This window comes from Molothrus ater, chromosome 19, assembly GCF_012460135.2.
Source record: "Molothrus ater isolate BHLD 08-10-18 breed brown headed cowbird chromosome 19, BPBGC_Mater_1.1, whole genome shotgun sequence".
NCBI lineage: Eukaryota > Metazoa > Chordata > Aves > Passeriformes > Icteridae > Molothrus > Molothrus ater.
Genome location: NC_050496.2, coordinates 4,076,574 through 4,098,207, shown reverse-complemented (window position 1 = coordinate 4,098,207; position 21,634 = coordinate 4,076,574). Strand labels below are relative to the sequence as shown.

Below are 21,634 nucleotides of genomic sequence, written 5' to 3'. Positions count from 1 at the left end.
TTACCGTGCTTGCTGGAGTTCTGGTCAAGAGAAGAAGCAGCACTAGACAGATTATCCATTGAGTTGGGGTGTGTCCACTGAGGAAGGCGAGACTGGGACTGAGAAGTGTCCTTCACTGACAAACCACCAGTAATGTCCATGTTATTTACATTCATGTTCGGGTTCAGTCCAGCTGGGGGGGAAAGAGATCCTTAGAAATCCATCATACACTGAGGGACTGAAAAGCTGGATTTGAAATCCAGTCACAAGAAATACTCAATATTGATTTTCAGGTATCTGTATGCATGTGTGGCATTTTCAATGCACATTTTAAAGAATTTTTGCTTTTATGGAACACTAACAGAACTACAATGAATTTAGAAGAAAGTTAAAACCTTGGTAAAAAGGGGGGGAAACAAGATGTAGGGATAATATTTTAAAGCTGTCAGTGTTTCTACTTGCAGTCTCTTCACTTTTCTTGGAAGAATGCACCAGAATGTTGAGTTTAAACCAGTCTGCACCATTCCATGGCTAAGCCAAAACATTCCTCATGTCTCCCCAGCATCCCCCCACGATGTCTGCCACTTCATTTTGCTAAAAATCCCCCAAAAAAGGAAGCAATTAAAGGTCAGAAAAACAGCTGCTGTTTTTCATAGCAGGTTCTGCACTAACTGGTTTCTATTTTGTATACACAGAACAGAATCACTCAGACTGTTATTAAGGGAATAATTTTGAAATGCTTCTGTGACATGAATCTGGGTCTTTCTTGATATATAATCCTGAATGTTAGCAGATCACAGAAAGCTGAGATATCATAAGACCCTCTCAGAGTTAGGCCTTTAATTCACAAATTTTTTTGCATTCTGATGCTCTCAGCCACAACAGCTCACCACAGCAGTCAGAATTACCTTCTTAACTGCTGCATGGCAGATAAAGCTTGGCAATGCTATTGTATTCAGCATAAAGAGAGTCACAAAGAGATTAAATTAATTCCTTTATGTCAAAAAGGAAGTCTGTAGCATACATCAAACAATCACACAGCAAACAGGTCTGAAAGGTTGCTCTCTTCCCTCTGTATCCAGGCCCAATCAATTATTTTGACTTCAATCATATTTGACAGATCTATGTCTAACCTACCAGAAAATGCTGGTAAAGATTTCAGGAACTTCCTAAATAATTTATTCCAGTACTCTACTCTGCTTAAGTGATCCTTAATGCCTGACTAGATCTTCTTTTATGCAACTTAAGTTTATTACCTCTTGCATTAGGAAATGCAAGAAAATGCCTTCCTAGCTCTCCCTTACATTTTTGAAGATTCTTAAATCTTCTCTTTAGACTTCTGAGCAGAGGATTTCATTTTTTTCCTTACCAATTGTGTTTTTGAAACGTTTAATCAGCTCCACTACAATCTTTCTGCATTCCTTCAAACTGATCCACGCATTTCTTGAAATACATCGACCAAAACTGATCCCTCACAGTGCTGATTACAGCAGAAAGATGACTTTGCACAACATTTTCCCAGATGATATTCCTGTTTATCAATATGACATCTGTATATTTTACAACATGATGCTGTTTATATTCAGTTCATAAATAGCAACATAGGGCATGGGTTGGACTCAATCTTAGAAGTCTCTTCCAACCTCATTATTCTGTGATATATAAGTAGTTAATTAGGCAAATATTCTGATATTTGTAGGCAGAACACAGGTGAGCAGGTACAGCCACCACAAAGGTATGACTTTGTTCTGTGATTTCAGTGCTATTTAATAAACAAAAAACCAAACACACATATATGTATATATAAAAATTATAATTATATATATTTCTCTCTCTCTCGATACATCTATATCTATCTATATCTATCTGTATATTTTATCTATATATATCTATTCTATACCTATACATTTATATATCTATCTAAATATACCTATCTAAATATATATATATATATATATATATATTTATATATATATAGAGATACATAAATATATAGATATATATATTTAGATAGATGTATTTGTCACAGTGTGGAGCAAAATATTGAGGTGTAAATTGAGGAGATGGGCTCCCAGCGAGGAGCTGCTGCAGGAGGACACTCACCAAGAGGGTAAGGAGCAAAGGTGTTCGGTGAAGACTGTTGCTCTTTGGTCTGCAGGTCAGGAAGGCCGGGAGCCTGGGGATGGGGTGAAAAGCTATCCATGGCTGATTTGCCTGCAGAGGGGTGCAAAGATAGATGTGGAGGGGGAGGCTGCTGCTTCATAAGCAGGGCCTGGGCCAGCTGGCGCTGGTGCTGCTGGATCTGCTGCTGCATGTTATTGATTGTACGTGCAACCTGCAGGGAGAGAGCCAACAAACACCCGTCAGTGGGCAATCCACAAACACACTGCACTCCTCTGCCTTTGTCCACAGTGAAACAACACACTGCACACCTCCTTCCAAATACAAACTGCCTGTGCAAAGGGCTGAAGAGCTTTCCTCCAGCAAGGCTGTGGATTTTTTTGATTTTTTATTTATAAGCTGTATTTTTTATTTTATTTTTACTCAGCACCCTCCCTGCCCAGCACTCAAGGCACGCACTGCATCCCTGACTTAAGGATGCTTTTTTTGCTGTAACAACAAACACTCTGCCTTTCTCTACAGTAAAACAACACACTGCACACCTCCTTCCAAATACAAACTGCCTGTGCAAAGGGCTGAAGAGATTTCCTCCAGCAAGGCTGTGGATTTTTTTATTTTTTATTTATGAGCTTTATTTTTTATTTTATTTTTACTCAGCACCCTCCCTGCCCAGCACTCAAGGCACGCACTGCATCCCTGACTTAAGGATGCTTTAGCTGCTTTGCTGTAACAACAAACACCCGTCAGTGGGCAATCCACTCAAACACACTGCACTTCTCTGCCTTTCTCTACAGTGAAACAACACACTGCACCTCCTTCCAAATACAAACTGCCTGTGCAAAGGGCTGAAGAGCTTTCCTCCAGCAAGGCTGTGCATTTTTTTAATTTTTTATTTAAAAGTTTATTTTTTATTTTATTTGTACTCAGCACCCCCTCTGCCCTGCACTCAAGGCACGCACTGCATCCCTGACTTAAGGATGCTTTTTTTGCTGTAACAACAAACACTCTGCCTTTCTCTACAGTAAAACAACACACTGCACACCTCCTTCCAAATACAAACTGCCTGTGCAAAGGGCTGAAGAGATTTCCTCCAGCAAGGCTGTGGATTTTTTTGATTTTTTATTTATGAGCTTTATTTTTTATTTTATTTTTACTCAGCACCCTCCCTGCCCAGCACTCAAGGCACGCACTGCATCCCTGACTTAAGGATGCTTTAGCTGCTTTGCTGTAATTTCACTGAGCCTCTCCAAGCTACTGAAACCAACTCCTGAAGCAGAGATTGGGCTGGCAGGGACACCTACTTGCTGCTCCTGTTGTCTCATGGGTCCGGAAACGTTACGCTGAGCCTGTAACATCTGCTGCTGGATTTGTAAACGTTGGTATGCCTGTGGGGACAGGGACAGTCAGACACAGCACACTCAGCACGCTCCCTCCAGCTGCTCTGCTGCACCACAGCACAGAAAAGGCCAACTCTGCAGTGCTCTGAAAACGCTCCACCAAGCAACAGTAATAATCCTGTTGCAAATGCATTTAAAAATGCATTTATTTAAGTCCCATGTTCATTTTTAAAACAAAAACAACTAATAAGTCCACATGGCAAAAAGCGGTCATTAAAGAGAGGAACCTACTTTTTTCTGAAATAACTGTAACACAAAGCAAAAATTAAAATAGAAGTTTATGATATTATACAAATAGTATAAATACTGATTGCTGGTTTTGGTTTGGCCATTTTGAGTTCTGCCAACACTTTCTAGCTAAATCACTTGTGCTGCTTTATTCCTGAAAAAAATCCACAATTTTCAGGTCGCTGGCTTGGCAAGGTAAAATTTCTCTGCAAATTCTTTGGCAAGGTAAGTTTCTCTGAAACACTTTGATGAATTCATCAACATTTTGATAAATTCAAAATCCAAAGGAATTCTGTATTTTTCAAGTAGCTGGGTACTGTTCTATTATTATGAGAATAATGCTGTGCTCCTCAAAACTAGAGAAAATAATCAGAAATGAATAACAGTATCAAACACTGAATAAAAGAGTTTGACTAGCACACTGAGATCAGCAACTGAACTAATCTGTCATCTGTATTTTTATGTTTAACCCTGGCCAATACTGAGTTCACAATATCTCTTTTTAAAATATTCTTAAAATCCAATTAAGTATTTTCATATGCATTAAAAATACAGATGTAAAATTTGCAAACACGGCAGAAGTACACAGAAGTAAGCAGCAGTTCTTATCACATGACGTGTTTAATATACACTCCACTAACTAAAGGAAATTCACCCTAAGCTTTATTTTTCAGTGAGGCAAGTGAAGAAGTTCTGTAGGGAGCTCAGGTGACCAGCACTGCCAAGATTTCTCTTTCTGTTGTGACACATGTGTCCAGTTTAATCTTTCCACTGACATGTAACACACAGGCCAGTGCTGTTTGAGAACACACTGTGTTATTCACACCAGTAGGAAGACAGCTGATTTTTAGTTCCACTGATCAGCTGTAAAGGATAATTATTCCACAAATGACTATTTATAAAGCCCGAGGCAAAAAAAAAAAAAAAATTACTGTGCTTCTTTAAAAAGAAACTTTACCAAAGAAATCAGCAGCTGATTGTTTTGAAGATCTGTCATGTCATTTAAAAATTTAGTCATTCTCCTATTTTATCTTCATGCCTTCAATTCTGATTTAGAGCTTATCTGCCATGTCTTTTAACTTACCAGCTGCAGCTGATAGAGCTGGTTCAACATCGTCATATGCTGAGGATTATTAATTGGCGAGGTTAACTGTGCAGGGCTGAGACCAATGTTTTTTGCTGCAAACTGCAAAAGCTGTGCTTGAACCTAAAGGAGAGAAGAGTGTTAAACGTTGTACATTTAATTCTAACAGTGGTAACTGTGTGAGCCATTAATAAGAGTCACATCAGCTGGACAATGTTATTATCACCATGAACTACCAAAAAAATTAGCAAGAGGCTCTAATACAATCATAATAACCGTACTCAAGTGTTCATTTATAAAAAAAGAGATGAGAACAAATGCCTCAGAAACACCATTGTGCAAAAAGGAGGACAAGAATGTGCTCTCAGGGGTAATTATATGACATGCATGTGAGAACACCTCAGCCATGCCCCATCTTCCTGCCTAGGAAACAAACAAATAACACAGACACAGCCAGGCAGCAGCATGACAGAGCACATGGGAAGAGTTCCAGGGAAAGGGAAAACATGAGTGAGGTGTTGTCTGACCTGAGGGGATAGAAACTGAGGCACTTGAGCACGAAGACTAGGCTGGGATGAATTAAGAGGTTGCACTGGCGGTTGCTGCGGCTGTTGCATGGTCCTGGCTTGTGCTGCTCCGCTATTGCCAAACATACCCAGATTGCCACTCGGTATCTGCAGCAGGACAACAGTGACACAGGCACTTAGTGACACAACCTGGCTGCTACTTGTCTGTGCAGGCTTTATTCTTAGTGATTATGACAGGCAGGAATCAAGAGACCAGCACATACAAAGTTTAGAATTGGGCAAGGCAAAGATTGCCGTGTACCCAACACCCCAAAGCCCCAAAACTTTGGACAGCTGCCTGAACAAAAGGCAGCTGAAGTTGAAGATGGTTTTTATAAGGATGCAGGACCCTAGAGGGTCACAAGATGAACAATCAAAAGTACTTGCCAAAAATGTTTGTATTTGTATAGTAAGGGACAGGAGAATGGAGGCATTAAACTCACAGTAACCCCATCCTCCAGCTGGCTAAGCAGTTTTTTTACTTAGTCATTTTACAAAGCTACTGATAATGGACATGCTATTAGTGGAGACTGCTTTGGAAAGCTGTGCTTAATGGGCTGTAAGTGCTGGACAAGGATTGCCTTAAGAAAACTGACTTTAAAAAAATATACATAATAAAGAGCCACAACAGAATGATGAAGTTTTTCTGTGTTGTTATTTCATATCTTTGCTGGGACTTCAGTTTGATGGCAAAAATAACCTTGTCATAATCAACAGTACATAATGGCTTCTCACTCTCACGGTGGTTATCAGTTATCACACCCTTCACCTCCTCTCCTTTTCTTTCCCTCTCACCTGTTCTACACAGAGGCCAAAACAACCCCTTAACTCAATGCTCTACCTCACCCAGGTGCTGGAAGCCCAGTTTCTTTCTTATCACCTGTTAAAACTCTGAGATGCCTTGACACTTGGAGCAGGAATAAAAAAGCCCCATCTCATCACAGAATATTTATACCAGCCAGGAAAGATGAATTGGAGCAATCTCCCTGCCTTACAGTCTGGGACAATTAGCAATGCCTCAAGAAAAGAGATTTCTCATCAATGGAGGCAGAGCCACACCAGAGTTCAGGGGTATAAATCCACAACACTACAGTCTCTTCTGGATGGATATGTGTCATCAGCAGGCTAATTACAACTACACAGTTCTTTTATGTCCTGTAAGGTGAAACATTTACACAGCAGGCAGCTCCTCTCTGATATTTCACATGAACAAAGCTGTTGCACCTCCAGTTTAAACCTGTTTATCCTGGGAAAGAGGCTGACAGGCACTAGCAGCTACTCCAAGAGAGCCAAATTCCCTTTGGGATCTCCCCCAACAGCCTTACCTGTCTAGAAGAATTCAAGTTTTGCATGCCCAGCCCTGAGGCAATCCCGCCCAGGGTCTGATTAGGGAGTGCACTGTTTGAAAGGGGGAGCTTCAGGCTTGGTGAAGGCAAAAATGGTGAAGTAGTGGGCTCTTCCACTAGGCCGCCATCCTGATTGGAGAAAGAAAGGGTGAGCTGTGTGCGTGCCAGGAGCCCACAGCACCAACCAGAGTCCCATGGAGACACAGGAGGGTGAGGATGAGTAAAAAGAGATACATAAAGAAAGGGATGAGTAACAGGGAATGGAAAGCATGGAGTGAAGGGAGAAGAAAGAGAGAAACAGGATTAAGGTACTGTTTTTGGTAACTTTGTTGTACTTAATCCCCCAAATGCACCCTCACCCACCTTTCCAGAGGAAAGGAAGGATTTTAGCAGCTGATTGCAGAGCTATCATGTGGCCTCCTCCCCACTTAGGTTTTCTCCTTTCTTCTCCACCAGACTGAAAGGTGGAAGAGGAGAGGCCCAGCACATTTCAGGCAAACCCCTCTGTCTGTCTGGAAAACTCCAGACACAAACCAGCACTTTAACAAACCCAAAACTTGGGAAAGGCCACATCAGCTTATTTGACACCAGTCGGGATTTGGTTCCACATCATAGCTCTGCTCTTAAAAAAGCATTTTTGCATTAATCCCCTTTCCTAACTGAGACACATGAGCCTCTTTTAATATTCACACAGCGCTGAGTTATTAATACCCCACTCTGAAACATTACACTGCAAGGCAGCCAGTGAACACAAACCATCAACCCCAGGAATGACAATATCAGCTGGGCAGCCTTCCTGAACATCCCCAGGAGGAGGCAGATTTTAGCAAGGCAGGAGGAGCCCTCTCTGCTAACTGGGCTGTGAGGAAGCACAGCTGAGCGTGGATCTGATGCACAGGAGGCAGCCCCCACAGGGGGCAAACAGCAAGGCAGAAAATAAAATAAATTAGAGCACCCCCCATCAAACAGGTAGATCTCTGCTCGTGTTTCAGTGGGGCACTGAGTTCTAGCTCAAACTGTGCTTTGATGTCTGGGAAGCCTGGGGTAAGCATGATCAAATAACACTGTGTACAAAGTAGGGCTCCAAAAAAATAGGCAGAGAGAAAAAGCTTTAATTTGCAGTGTGCTGGGTTGGTGTTTTTCAGGCAGTATGATCATTGTAAGGAAAGGCTCTTTAAAGAGGTGAGGAGCTTTATTTCAACCAATAAATTCAATGCCCCAGAAGACTGTGAGATACTGGTGAACCTCCTTTGTTGAAAAAGAAGCCCAGTCTGCTTACCACATACCCAAACAGATGACCTAATGCAGCAAGCATGCTCAGTGAATTATATGTTTTAAGTTAATCCTGAAAAATGCATTTTCTACAGCTCTCCTTTGATGCAAAGGAAAAGTTTCTTTACTATCAGGCAAAGTGACACTTGACATCCTATCTGACTATCCTGAGGGGGACACTGACATTTTCTAATGATATCCCCAAGGCCTTTCAGCTTGAGATATTTTACATTCTACTGGACATCAGTCACACTCCACAAACAACTGCAGCTTGCATGACAGTAACAGGTTCAAGGATTTCTCTTTAGATCACAGACACATGTTTACAATTCTACCCTTCCCCCTTCAAAGTGAAAATAATTTCAAGCTTGGTGCTCGCTCTCCCCTTCAGATGCCATTGTTCCCTATGTGAACAGACCTACTGACCATGAAAAACCCTCCCTACCCCCCAAATTTATTCAAGTCTTGCCTTACTGATATTATTTTTTCTCAATTTGGAAATAGGCAGTGCCAAGGATGGTGAAGGACACACTGGAGACCCAGGCATTTCATTTCCAGACTCCTTCATAAGTGTGTTCCTTGGCTGAATTGCAGCAAATGGCTTTGTGTGAGTTTATAACATTTTGTTCATATTCACCTGGTTCTATTTTATTTAATTTGAACGTGTTGCACTGTGCTGCACAAATCTGTGCTCAATAACTGAACTAAAATCAATTCATTTAACATGAAGTATTTTAGTTGGTCAAATTAAAGCACCCTTTAGCATTTTCAAGCCAGACTAGAGGACAATTTTACTGCTCACAGTGGTTTCTGACCCATTATTTCTCAGGATCCTTTATGTAATAATTGTTTCTTGAAGAACAATCTTTTCTACCTAACCTTTCCTCTTCAGTGATTTTCTTACAAATTTATGTTACACTTCTTCCTCAGGCTACTCAATTAAAAATTGAATCATCACATTAATGCTCAATCCAGCACTGCTTTTAACTTTTTTGAAGGGACTTGGCACACCCATAAAATCCTACTGGTAGTGGTGTTTTCTACTAGAGTTATCTAACACAAAGCAGCACCACACTGGTGATTTTTAGGATTTTGGGAAGTCTCTCACAATAGTCTCACATATCAAATGTGACAGAATGCAAGTGGAATTACTCAAAGGTTTTTAGTCCTATGAGATATGGACAATTTAGCGGAGGATGCCTGGACACTTTGGCAGTCACCTGCCAACAACTGCCACTTCATGAATCAAAATGTCTCAACAGGCAGATGAGAGGCTGATGAATCTGCCAGAGGTCTTTGTATAAAGTCAGTTACAGAAGTATCTGGCAGAAAATACACACTGACTTCTTAAAAAAAAAGATGGAAATAAAAAAATCCTTTCCTAAGAGAGGAAGTTCAAGTAATAAAATCTTATCTAAAATGAAGTTATCTTCAAATCAAAGAGGAATTAGGCAAAAGAAAGCTGGAGGAAATGCAATAGTCAAAGAAGTGCTCATCATACAAGGGGTGATGAAAATGGTTTCAGTCATTGGATCACAAGTGGCTGAGATGGAGCAAAGAAGAATTTTAAAGAAAACTTTAAAATCCTAGTGATCATTATCTAACTGTGACATCTAAAAAAGTTTCTCCATATTAACACAATATTCTCCTTATTGTCCCAAAGATGAAAACCAATCACAGCTCCCAGAGATTACTGGGCTCAAAATGTGAAGGATAAGGCTGAAAAAACCCAACAAACACTATGTTCAAATCAGAAACAAGGAACAGGTTTAGTCAGAAGATTTTTGGAAGATTTTTTGGATGCTGAGAGGCATCAAGGCTTGCAGACCTGAATTTTGCAGTAGTAGAGCAGAGGAGCTGATCACTGACTGTGAGGGTAGGGAAAAGGACACTTCATCTGCAAGGTGAGAATTTCAGAGTCCCAAGCCAAAGTCTATATTTGAAAAAAAAGATCCCTTCTCTAGGCTTATTCCTGGTATTTTAAGGATGTTTCCAGGGAAATCTGACATGTTTTTCTTACAAATCTGATGGCTCCAGAAGGCACCAGGTAACATCTTCAGGCAAACCTGACACCTAAGCACAGCATGCCTGCCACCAAATGTGACATAATGTGGTTGAGATCACGTATCAGGGCTGCATCTCTATTCCCTCAAGGCCACTGGATATTCCCTCTTGTCCTTTTATGGTGCTACAGGTCAAAATAACATCCTGAGGATAATAAATCAACAAAGCACCGAGTGCTGAAGATTGACTCAGTGTGACATGGAATAAAGAGCACCTGCAGCAAGCAGAGAAAGCAAACACTCAAAGGTGATGTTGAATTGCACAGATCACTCCTGATGCAGAGAGAACAGGGAGTTCACTGGGTCCACAGGCAAATGTCAGGGTTGGAAATTTTCCCTCCTCAAATGTATAAAGTTAAAAAAAATATGAAGTGCTGGCTTTAGCTGTTCAGAGAAAAATGATGGTGTCTCAATGCAGGTGAGCTGAGAGTGGTAACAATGAGCATACTACCCCAAATTACAAATTCATGGAGAGGAACCTTGCAGAACTTATTGAAGACTCAACAAAAGGATGATGACTTGATAAAGCAGTAAGTAAAACAAGGAATGCTGGCTGGAGTGCTCTGTCCAGCTGTGTGGAGAGCTTGTTCCTCACCAAGGATGACCTAAACAGAAACAAGACAGCTCCAGACTCATGCCCTGAAACAGTACCTCAAAGGGCAAAAAGGTTTTGGAGGAATTGCTTAACTAGCATGAGCTGTAAATCTGGAAAGAATTTCTTTGGAGGAATAAAAACTCTGTGTTCTTAGAGTAGAAATTATATTTATTTAATTCACTTAGCAAGTTGCTCAACACTGTGATAGCTAACAAATACAGTGTGGGATTATTTCCTTTGTTAGAGCCAAGTCACTGTGACAGATTATGCCTAGACTGATAGATTTTACTTACTGTATGAATATTAATGATTTTAGTACTCCCTTCTCAATAGTTGTGTTTAACATATGTTTCCAGAATTATGCATCATGCTGCACATAATGCACCTCTCTCTCTGGCAAGAATTTCACTGCTGAAGATATTGTTATCCAAGAAAAGGAAAGGCTAACTGGCATGCATGCATCTTTTGTGGCCTTCAATTAACACATTCATTAAATTCTGCCATGGCAAAGAATGAGCTTTATATGAGTGGATTTCATTACTGCCTCACACCTGTACACAACTCATGTGAAATGAATTGGTTGCAGCAGTTGGTCAAAAGCACTGATTTCTGTGGTCAGAATCCTCCACCACTCATCTGTATGAACCTTTAAATAAGCTGTGAAATACAGAATGACATCTGAGATTCTTCTTTACTTATCAATAATTTTCAGGGGGATTCTTAGGTGATTTGGTAAGTTCCTCCAGGATTTTCTGTCAAGGCTGTAAATCTCATTTCCTACTGAAGATTTGGCTGCACTTTTCCATATATTCTCTTCTTTAGTCACTTTGAATCCTGAACATCACAAACTTCTGACTTTTCCTCAGTCGTTAAACAGTGCTGGAAAGTTTGTCATATGTGATCACAGAAAGGGAAGCTCATTGGAGAAGCTTTTTATGACTGTGCATGTCTGCTCCGAGACTTAACAAAAATACCTGAACTCCTCCTTTGTATTTAAGTACTGAAATTTCTAAGAAGCTCAAAACTAAAAGAAGAGAAATTAAGAGCCTAATTCTTGGAAGATTTTGAACTCCTCCTTTGTATTTAGGTACTGAACTTCCACTGGAACTTTTAAGAAGCTCAAAACTAAAAGAAGAGAAATTAAGAGCCTACTTCTTGGAAGATTTTGGCCTTGGCCCTGCCTGATTGTGAATTTGGGCAAGGTTCACTGACTGCACTCTCATAGATTCCTGTGGGGTTTTTTTTTCTCTTTTTTTCCCCCATTTCTAGTTCCACCATGTTACTGATTCCTTAGCAAGTTTTCAAGTGTAAAACAGGGGATGATCATTCTTTATTTCTATGTGAGAATCAAATCACTGCTCCTTTCCACAAGAACTGAATTCCCCACGAGACTGAAAAAACACAAGAAAAGGAACAAACCCATATCCATCACATTTCTTTCTACGCTTTCTAAAGCAGACAGTGGAAATCATCAGCATTTTTACACTATGCACCATGTTCCTGCTGCTGAACTCACCTTGTCAAGGAAGGTGGGGCGGTCCATGGAAGACTCTTTGGAGATTGGTGGTGGGCGGCAGCCAAGGGGTTTGGTGACCATTCCATTATAGTCGGTCACTCCCATTCCACGCTTGTCCATTTCCACCTTCTTTTCCAGCAGAGCACCTGCACAGAAAAGGAAAATATATTGCAAAAGGTGAGGCAGAGGGAGTAAAGTTGCCAACAGCAGTTCAGAGAAATTCATCTTGCTTACAAAAGCAAGGCAAGAAAATAAATATTTTCCAATTAGTCTGAGTATAATCAAATGCTTATATTCATGCAGGGTTCCTGTGTTGCTTTAAAGACAAAAAAGTTACTTACACAGATACTTACTCATGGCCTGATCAAGATTCATACTGTTGCTCTTCAAGGCCTCTTCCGCTGGCTCTCTCTGTCAAAAACAGGAATTTCGTTAAGAGGAAAAGTAATCACGTTCATGTGATTTCAAAGTAACCTGAGAAAACAGACACAACTCTTAAATACTGGGTTTAATGTTTACTCAGCAGCCTAAATAATGTCTGTGTGTGGTTTTTGCCTGCTTTCAGCAATCCTCACAATTCAGGTATTTCAGTTTGTCAAGGAAGTACTGGCTCTACAAGGTGAAACACATTGTTCTGTTTAAACATATTCCTGTTTTCCATGAACAACTCAAATATCACAATGATATGACTTTCTCTAAGAAACAACCCAGCTATACTCTCATTTCACCTGTTTAATGAAAAAAGAGGAATGGGAGGGGATTATTACTGCACTTCAAAGTAATACCTGTTGTTATAAAACTATGAACTTCAAAATCTTATCCCAGTTCATCTCAGAGCATTGAATAGGTTTAGAGCAGATTTCTGAAATCACAGCATGTGTTTAAATGCAGGTCAGAGCTACTTCCTGGCCTGGAGACTGAAGATCTTGGTGTAGCTACAGTCTGAAACAGCCACAGTCAGAAGTACAAGCTAAAAGCTAAGGCACAGTGTGCTGGCTGAGCACTACTCACAGGGAAGCCCATGTCTGTGAGCTGTTTTATCAGACGGTTCATGATCCAGGCCTCATCCTGCTTGCTAGATGTCTTCATGCCCTTAGTAAATAAATGGGAGATTCCATTAATGGGCTGCTTGCCACGTTCATTGTAGTGAGATGTACATAAAAGAAATGGTAAGTGGTTTTTATTAATAGCACATGCTACTGAAAGATGTATTAGTACATTAATTCAGAAAGTATTGAAGAACCCTCCGAGCAACGCGACTAAGATTCTCTTCCCCCAAAAGTGTAAAAATTTATCTCAGCTGAATAGGTGTTCAGTGTACTATTTAGTATTTGATTTGCTGGCCACTGAATTAAAGCCACCTTTGAATTTACGTATTTCATTTTAATCCTTGGCAGAAAAATATAACGAAATAAAGCTGAAATAGTACAACACTTCCTGAAAAACATTCCCAAAAACAAGTTTGCAACCTTGAAGTTAAGAATGTTACTCAGTGTATTTTCTTAAAAACAAACAAGAGCGTCTAGATAAACACCTTTAAAAGATCTTTGTGCAGCTTTTCTATCACAATATCCTTAAGAAGTCTCTTCTTTTCAGTTCTCCAGAAAGTACCAAGGGACAAGCGCGGATTTGTTTTGGGCTGCGGACAGTACAAGAAACAACCATACTTGATCAAATCACCGGCCTAACTGTTGGCTAATGGATTAACAAACAAAGTGGCTAAATGCATTCCCAATTCCTTTAAGTTACAGCCTGGCCTTGTCCTGAAATAAAGACTGTGCAATGGAAAATCTCCTCACACAATTGTCTACGTTCTCGGTTGAGTGCAGCATTAACACAAGTTCACTTTGTTCTCACACACACACACACACACCGTCCTCACAAATAGAAAACAGCTTTTTGTGTTCAACAGCTCCATCACAATGTTTGCTTTTCCACCACCATGGGAAGTGTCTGAAAGCCCCCTTAACACCTTCTTCTCTTTCTGTTAATACATTATCATTTCTTTAGAATACATGGAAGCTTATAAAACTTAGAGAAAACAAAGGCAACGACAACAAAACTCCCAAAGCATCTGACATGCCTAAATTCAAAGATCTCCCATTTTCCCCTGGAAACAAGGTAGGCTGTACTTGAACCACTGTAGTGGCAAGCTGTGCTTGTGTTCAGGTGTCAGAGGTTTAATTTCAGGTGTAATGCACCAGCAAATTTGTGACAACTTATTCTACAAACGTTACACTAACTCCACTCTTGCTAGAGAGTGTCTTTATTTTTGTCTTACCTTTTGAAGTCCTTTCTTCGGGGCATTCCCCCAGGAATTACAGGAGGAGCTGCTCTCTTGTGAAGCAGTATTATTCCACATATCTCCTTCTTCATCTTCCCACTGACTAGTACTGAGATTCACATCATCCCCACCACTGCCCCAGCCTTCTTGCATAGATTTTGAAGCTGGAGGGAAAGTGGGAGAAGAAAAATATTATTCAGCTGCCTGCAAATTTCACAGAAATAGTCTTTTGTGCCATATCCATTGTGCTAAGATGAGCATTTTCAAGAGACAAAGAGGTTCATCACATAGCTTAGAATGTCTTCTTTGAAGCTAGCAAAAAAAAAGGGAAGTTCTCTAAGAGAAGAAAACATCCAGCAACTTCCAAGTCCTGCTTTTCCCAGAACCATTAAGATCTGTGGTCATGGCCACTCCACTCTCCCAGGAACAAGGAACCAAAGTATGAGCACACATTTGTTAAGTGCTATTTTGCTTTCAATGAACCTCACCATTTTACATACCACATTCTTCCATGAACAAACCAGATTTCAAAGTCATTAATGCTCAGACACTCATTCCCATCTTGAAGAATGGAGAATCTGAAAGGAGCTTGTGGGCTGCAGGAACACTTCACATTCAGTGATGAGGTTGTGTCACCTCGGTCTGTTTTTTTCTGTTTACTCTGTTTAAAGCTGGGATTACTCATCTTAAGAGCTCTCACTCCTCCCTTTTATGTTTTCTGGGAATTCTAACTATGTCTCACTATGGTATTTTGCAGGAGTGAATCTCTAGGCAACCTCCACAGCCAAGAGAAGAGTCTAAAGCAATCAGTGGCCCTCAGGACATTCAGAGATGGAGGAGATTTATCAAATACCCGAGTTAGGAATAACGAAGCAGGAAGTTGTTCAGGATGTTCCTGAACCTGGCAACAGTTTTAATGGCTGAAAAAAACACCCACTCACTCAGTTTAACCCAACATGAGGTTGTTATGATTAGTGGGTCTCAGGTGTTGCTTTTCCTACCAGAATCAATTCTATCCTGACTGTTCTCCACTGCTTCTCATCCCAATACAGGTTTATTTTAGACACCAAGAGTTTAAGTCCTAGTCACGTTCTTCTGCAGTTTCACAGTTTCCTGCACCTCTGCCATGTTGCTTTTCAAACACACAAAACTACTCTCCTTTAAATTTCCAGATGGATGCACCATATTCATATTTCTGAATTAACTGAGTATTTGGATTAACATGGCCTTGTGGCAGCTAACACAGTTTTGAGAATGAAATCACAAAGGCTGCCTGTGACTGGAATGCAGAGAAAAGCACAAGTGGCAGAAGCAAACTCCTGTGTCTGGAATGCAGAGAAAAGCACAAGTGGCAGAATCAAACCCCCTCCCCTGCCAGGACAGTGGCAGCCCTGTGTGTACCTGGTTTGCACAGTGCTGGGGCAGCAGCTGGAGCATTTGTTCTTCCATAGGTCCCTGCAGGCTCGGCAGGATTCTCTCCCCACCCAGTCCCACTGCTGGGGGGCTTCCCCCAGGCTGAAGTGCCATTATCAACTGCAGCAGAAGGGGAGGAGGGCTCTCCCCAGGAAGCTTCACTCTTGGTGTGGACAGCAGGCATCTCTCCCCAGCCTGCTGGAGCAAGGCAACGAGAACAGTGATGAGAGGAAAGGTTTCTTCATCAAATAATTCAAAAAAAGTTTAAATTTTGCTCGTGAGTTTCTCTGGAAAGAGCAGGAACCAGTAAGTACATACAGTGATTGTAGTTATGTGTGTTTAAAAAAAATCCCTTAAATTTGGTCTTAAGAGTTTTTTCTTAATTCAATACTAATGTCAAGTTGTCAACACAACAGAAAGAGGGGTTTTCTCCAGAGCCAGGAGCAACCAGGCTGCCAAGTGAACACCACACTGGTCCCAAGGAGCAGCTGCTCCTCCCTGCCCAGGGCCAGAATTCCAGAGACCAAGACCCCAGTCTGACTTGGGCCTTGCTCCCTTGAAAAATCTTAACCTATTTTAATTCCTTTTCACTGTTTACAAACTATAAAATCTCTTTTCTCATGCCCTGGCAGTAAGATGCTGTTTGATTGTTCCCACTTTGAGTGAAGATTATCTGTGCTGCATGTATTCCTTACAGCTTTTATTACAGCTCATGGTTACCTACCTATCCCTCATCACTGACCCTCTACATTATAATAAATATTATTTTAAGGGGAATTAATCAAGACTGCAATGAGAATCCATAATCAAACCACAAGGAATGGCAGGTAGAAGCCATTGTTTTCCTACACAGCATTACATGAACTCACTGAAGACGTAAGCTACTCCAAAGAAACAGCTTTAGTCTGGCTGGCCTTGAATGTAATGCTCTTAAATCCATCTGACAGGATTTTAGCCCTGCAGCTGAACGTGGCAGCACCAGCCACAGGGCTCCTGAGCCTACAGAGCAACCTGGCCACACAGCAAAAGGGGAACCTGAATTTACAGCCATTGTTATCAGAGATGTTCTGGAGAGAGGACTTGGATCACGGGTAGAGTTCAAGGTACTTTGTAAACAAGCACAAAGAGAGGCACAACAAGCAAGAAAATAAAATTCTTACAGACACTTGACACTAACCTATTTTTCTACAATTGTAAAAAAAAAAACTACATCCCATTACATGACAGCTGAGATCTTGACAAATATTGTAGAATTCAGTCTGCTTTAAAATTCCACTGGTAATTAGGCTGCTAAATCAGGAACTTGTTCTCTTTTCATTGGAGATGAATGTTATTAAGAGGAGTATTTTCTAAGTGAATGACCAGATGCTGCTTTGCCACAGCATTATTTCCTTTTTTTGCTCCACAATGGTATCTGTAAAAATACTTTGGAAAGGTTTCAAAATGCAGGAACAACATCTTCTCCACATATTGACACCCAGAATAGGTAGGCAAAGGCAAGGGAGTGTCTAACAGCACCTTGAAATACACTGGAATAAGCAAACAATAATGGTTCATTGAGCAACAAGTCCTTGCAGAACTCACTGAATTCCACAGAATTCTCCTTACCAGAAACTGCAGCAGCATCCATTGCCAATAACAACTCAAACATTGCCTGGCAGAGAAAACAATCAAATAGATGGGCCCAGAGCTGTACATTGATACCATGTTCCTGCATGATATATTTATTTTAGGTTCTATTCCTTACTGCAGCTCTCTCAGACACTGATGCCAGTGCAGATGGCACAGTGGGTGTCAACCTCTCCACTGGTGTATTGCAGCTTCAGAAAACTCCTTCTCTACCAGCAAGAGGCACTGAATTAAAAGAGAGCTCCTGAAACAATCCAAAATGTCACTATTTCATTCAAGCTATTTCCATTTGAAACAAAAATACCATGGTTTAGGCTCGATCAATGTACCTTACATTTCTGGTTATTTTAAGGTGTGTAAAGAAGATAAACTGGCAGATCCACAGATGTACCCAAATGAACCTGTAGTTAACATGACAGCTTCCTTGGTGTTGCACCTGAAATGCTTATTTCAAGGTTCCTGGTTGTATTTTCTAGCCAACTTTATTTAAGAGAGGATTTATTTGAGTTTCTGCCTCACTACTCAGAAGGCAACTGGCAGACAACTGTGTGTATTAAATCATACTGGCAGCTGAAAAAGATTAACTGCAGGCAAATGAAACACAAAACAAAACATCTCCACAACACCACCCAGCCTGCAAACAGGGACAGTGCAGAGTATTAACATCTCCCTGACTTCAGGCAACCTCTACTGGAAACTTTACCTAATTCAATTTAGGAAATCATCCTTAAAACACAATTTATACATTAAAAAGCCAAAGTGTGCTATGCTAAAGAGTAAAAACCTCAAAAAACCCCCAGTTCCTCTGTTGCCCTTAGAAATACAACAACTTTAACTAAAGGCCACAGATGTGTCATGTCCAAATTATATTAAGTGCTTTCAAATGCACTGAGCAGGAAATAATATGGGATTACAAATAATGGGAGAGCCAGCCTTTACTAACACAAAATAGTACAAGTCCAGAAAAGCAAACAAAATAAATCTACAAAAAGTTTTCCAAACTATCTTAACAGCTAAAATTAAGTGCAGGAAATTAGTAAATAAAACCTGAAGGCTGCTGGAAAAATAACCTGTGAACTGCAAGAACTACCCTGTCTGTAAGTTCTGGAGCATTTCTCAATTGCAAACCTGTTTCCCCTCTGTGTAAATACTCCTGTCCCAGTGCTACTGTCTCTGTGCTATCTTCTATGACCCCAAATGATTCTGTTTTAGAAAGTTTAAAGGTGAATAATGTTACATTTTTGAATGAATGATGGAAAACTCCCCATGGCTGTTGGGAAGGCAAACCAAGACCTTTGAGTGGTCTCAAAAACTGAACCTGCCAAATGTTTTCAAAAGTTCTGCTTGGAGAAAACTTCCTATTTTCTGTATCATGAAAATAATACAGATTTAAGCTCTTCTGGTAAAAAGCTCCTTAAAACCCACCCAGATCTGCACAAATGTTGTTTCACAACAGAACATGCTCCATTTAAAGGCTTCTTTGGCAAGAAAGTGAGGTTTTAGTACTGAAGTTTTTAAACATTGTTAGAATTGCAAGAAATGAAAAGATCCCAGTAAGTAATAAACATGGACACATTGGCAGAGCTTTGTTTTATAGAAATAAAAACATAATTAACATTGGGCCACAGCCAACAGGAAATCCTCAAGGGAAAGTGAAATGTTAACTAAGCTGTGGCAGGATGCAGTTGTTTTCCCTCAAAATAACCCTATAGCTATTTGGATGGCAGAAATTGTTTTCTTTCAAGTTGTTGGTCCGTGATAAATACCAGAGCACATGAGCACAATACAGGCAAACCAAAATATTAGAACCATATATAGATAAAAAAGAAGATATTAGGCAGAAAAGATGTTGTTTACTAATTACACATTAATTATTATGGGTTTTATATATACATTTAAGAGCCACCTACAAGCCTTAATCTTTCAAATTCTCATTTTCTGAAAGGGATTCCAGTTCATCACCGAGCATTCAGAAAGCTCTAATTTGGGTTTCAGCAGTGACATCACCCTTGTGTGAAAATCGAGGGCAGCTCTCTCAGCATCACTTGGCTGCCCCCCAAAACCTGGCTATTCATGGGCTCAGCACCCACCAGAGGGTTTTAGGTTTGCACATGAGCACCCTAAAGGAGCCCAAAGCTGAGCTGCTTTCAAATCCATTCTGATGGAAGTTCAAAGTAAGAAAAACACTGCCATGTGAGCTGCCACTCAGTGGCACAGGATTATAAAAGGAACAGAGATGTTTGGAGCTTTCAGAACTTAGACCCAGTTCAGGTTTTTAAAACTTAAGCTCCTCACTCTCTAGTAACCACAAAGACCTTAATTTGTGACCTACAATCCCCACAGGGAAGGCTGTGTTATCTTCTGTTGTTGCTTTCCTCAGCTGGAGGATGCTGGAACCCTGCCAGGCTCTCCTGATGTAATGAGCAGGAAAGCATCAAGCCCACTCCTCAGCACTTGGAGGATCTGATGCTGTTTGGGATCCAAAAATCTCTTTAAATTATTTATGTTTGCAAAACCATTTCTCATTTCTTATTCCCCTCATATCAAAGCTGCATGAGTTAGAAATGCTAGGAAGAATTATGCACAAGTAATTTAGATTAAACCCCAATCTAACTCAGACCCACCAGCTTTCTGCCCCTTTCTAATTAATTCACCAGCACCTTAAGAATAAGCTCCTATAACCACTAAGGACTGTATCTATCCCATTATCTATCTCTTTCCCCCCTTTCTTTTTCCTCTTCTTTTCCAGTGGAAAATGAAACTCCTTAGAGCATTCCTTATTTTCACCAAGTGTTTACCAACATCTGCTTCCCATCAATGGCTTTTAAGTTCTGCCTTCAAAGGATCTTGAGAACTTCTGGGGATGGGTGACAACTTGAATAACAAGACTGTAACTTGGCCTCTATTTCCAAACTAATAAAGCATACACTCCAATCCCAGAAGGAACTGTTAATCCTTTGTGAACTCCTAACTAGGGCTGTGCAGCAGAATTAAAATCCACTTCTTTGCCTGCAGGATGTGTGACTGTGACCACCTCCATCTGCCAACTCCTCCCTACTTATACAGGAATGGAATCCATGATTCTTTGTTCATTATATTCCCAGAAAGTGACTGGCAGAGCTTGTCATGACCCACACAGGTGACAAAATGCCCATAGTAACTACAGAGTTCAAGAGTTGCAGGATTTTAGATGAGCATGCCCTGTAGCACAGGCTCTAATAACACAATCATGCTTTGCATGGAAAAGAACTGCTGCTGGATGAACTTTGCTTGTGGATTGCAGAAGTCTCCTGGTGACAGGATTCCCTGCAGAGGCTGCAAATGCACAGCTACATGGAGAGGGGATTGGAGCAGGAAAAAGAGTTAAACAGCACAAATCCAAAGGGCAGGGCCCTGTCTGCATGGGAGGCGAGACCCTCACTACTTCTTCCCATGCTTTGGATGATTTGTGGATGTTTCAGGTCTGTGCACATTTCCCCCAGAGCACGGGGACGCTGCTGTGCAGCTGCCATGTGCTGCCTGCACTGGGCAAGGGAGGCTCCTGCCCTCCTGCCTGAAGGGAAATCCCTGGGATCCATCCCTTGGAATTGCACTGCTGCTCTGTGTGGGAGATAAGCACAGCTATGGTCCCTCTCTGGCACAGCCACAAGCACACAGCAGAGCTCAAGACAAAAGGGACAGCTCCTTGCTTCCATTTAGACAAAAATCCTTCCAAATATTTCCATGTTTGACCTTTATACTTGTACTATGCCAAGAGTTGGTAATACACCTTTATATACTCTATATACACTATACCCAGAATTGCTGTACTATACCAAGTACAAGGTTTAACTTATGCCTGCTAGAACTTGATCTAAATTTAATATCAGAACCATATTTTTAATTGTCTTCACTATGACTCATTTTGTACTTCCTTGCATGCTGACTTAAATATATTCTGAGAGCTGGCTTTGCTTATCTAGGAAAATTTAAAAAAAACAAAAGAGAAGATCAAAGATCTGCTTATCTTAAAAGATCTTAGAATCTTTCTAGCTCGCATTTTTTAAGAAGTCCAACACTCACTTGAACCTGGTTGGTTACGTGCTCATAGGCAGCTTTCTGAATATGTAAACAAATTGCTTCAAAGAAACCCTTCCTGTGC

General features: G+C 40.7%; 1 protein-coding gene across 13 annotated transcripts in view; it reads right to left on the bottom strand.

Annotated features, from left to right (window-relative positions):
- TNRC6C (trinucleotide repeat containing adaptor 6C) overlaps positions 1–21,634 on the bottom strand; it is a 105,875-nt gene that overhangs the window by 15,250 nt on the left and 68,991 nt on the right. For 3 of the 13 annotated variants that reach the window (XM_054516838.1, XM_036394351.2, XM_036394342.2), the window contains 12 exons: positions 15,853–16,062; positions 14,449–14,615; positions 13,702–13,806; positions 13,179–13,259; positions 12,509–12,578; positions 12,168–12,313; positions 6,701–6,874; positions 5,337–5,483; positions 4,810–4,932; positions 3,402–3,485; positions 2,083–2,314; positions 5–172 (listed from right to left, as the gene is read on the bottom strand). In XM_054516838.1, coding sequence (XP_054372813.1) covers positions 5–172; positions 2,083–2,314; positions 3,402–3,485; positions 4,810–4,932; positions 5,337–5,483; positions 6,701–6,874; positions 12,168–12,313; positions 12,509–12,578; positions 13,179–13,259; positions 13,702–13,806; positions 14,449–14,615; positions 15,853–16,062 — 1,707 coding nt within the window. The remainder of the gene's footprint in view (positions 1–4; positions 173–2,082; positions 2,315–3,401; positions 3,486–4,809; positions 4,933–5,336; positions 5,484–6,700; positions 6,875–12,167; positions 12,314–12,508; positions 12,579–13,178; positions 13,260–13,701; positions 13,807–14,448; positions 14,616–15,852; positions 16,063–21,634) is intronic. The other 10 variants (XM_054516835.1, XM_036394344.2, XM_054516840.1 and 7 more) reach the window with 7 other exon arrangements.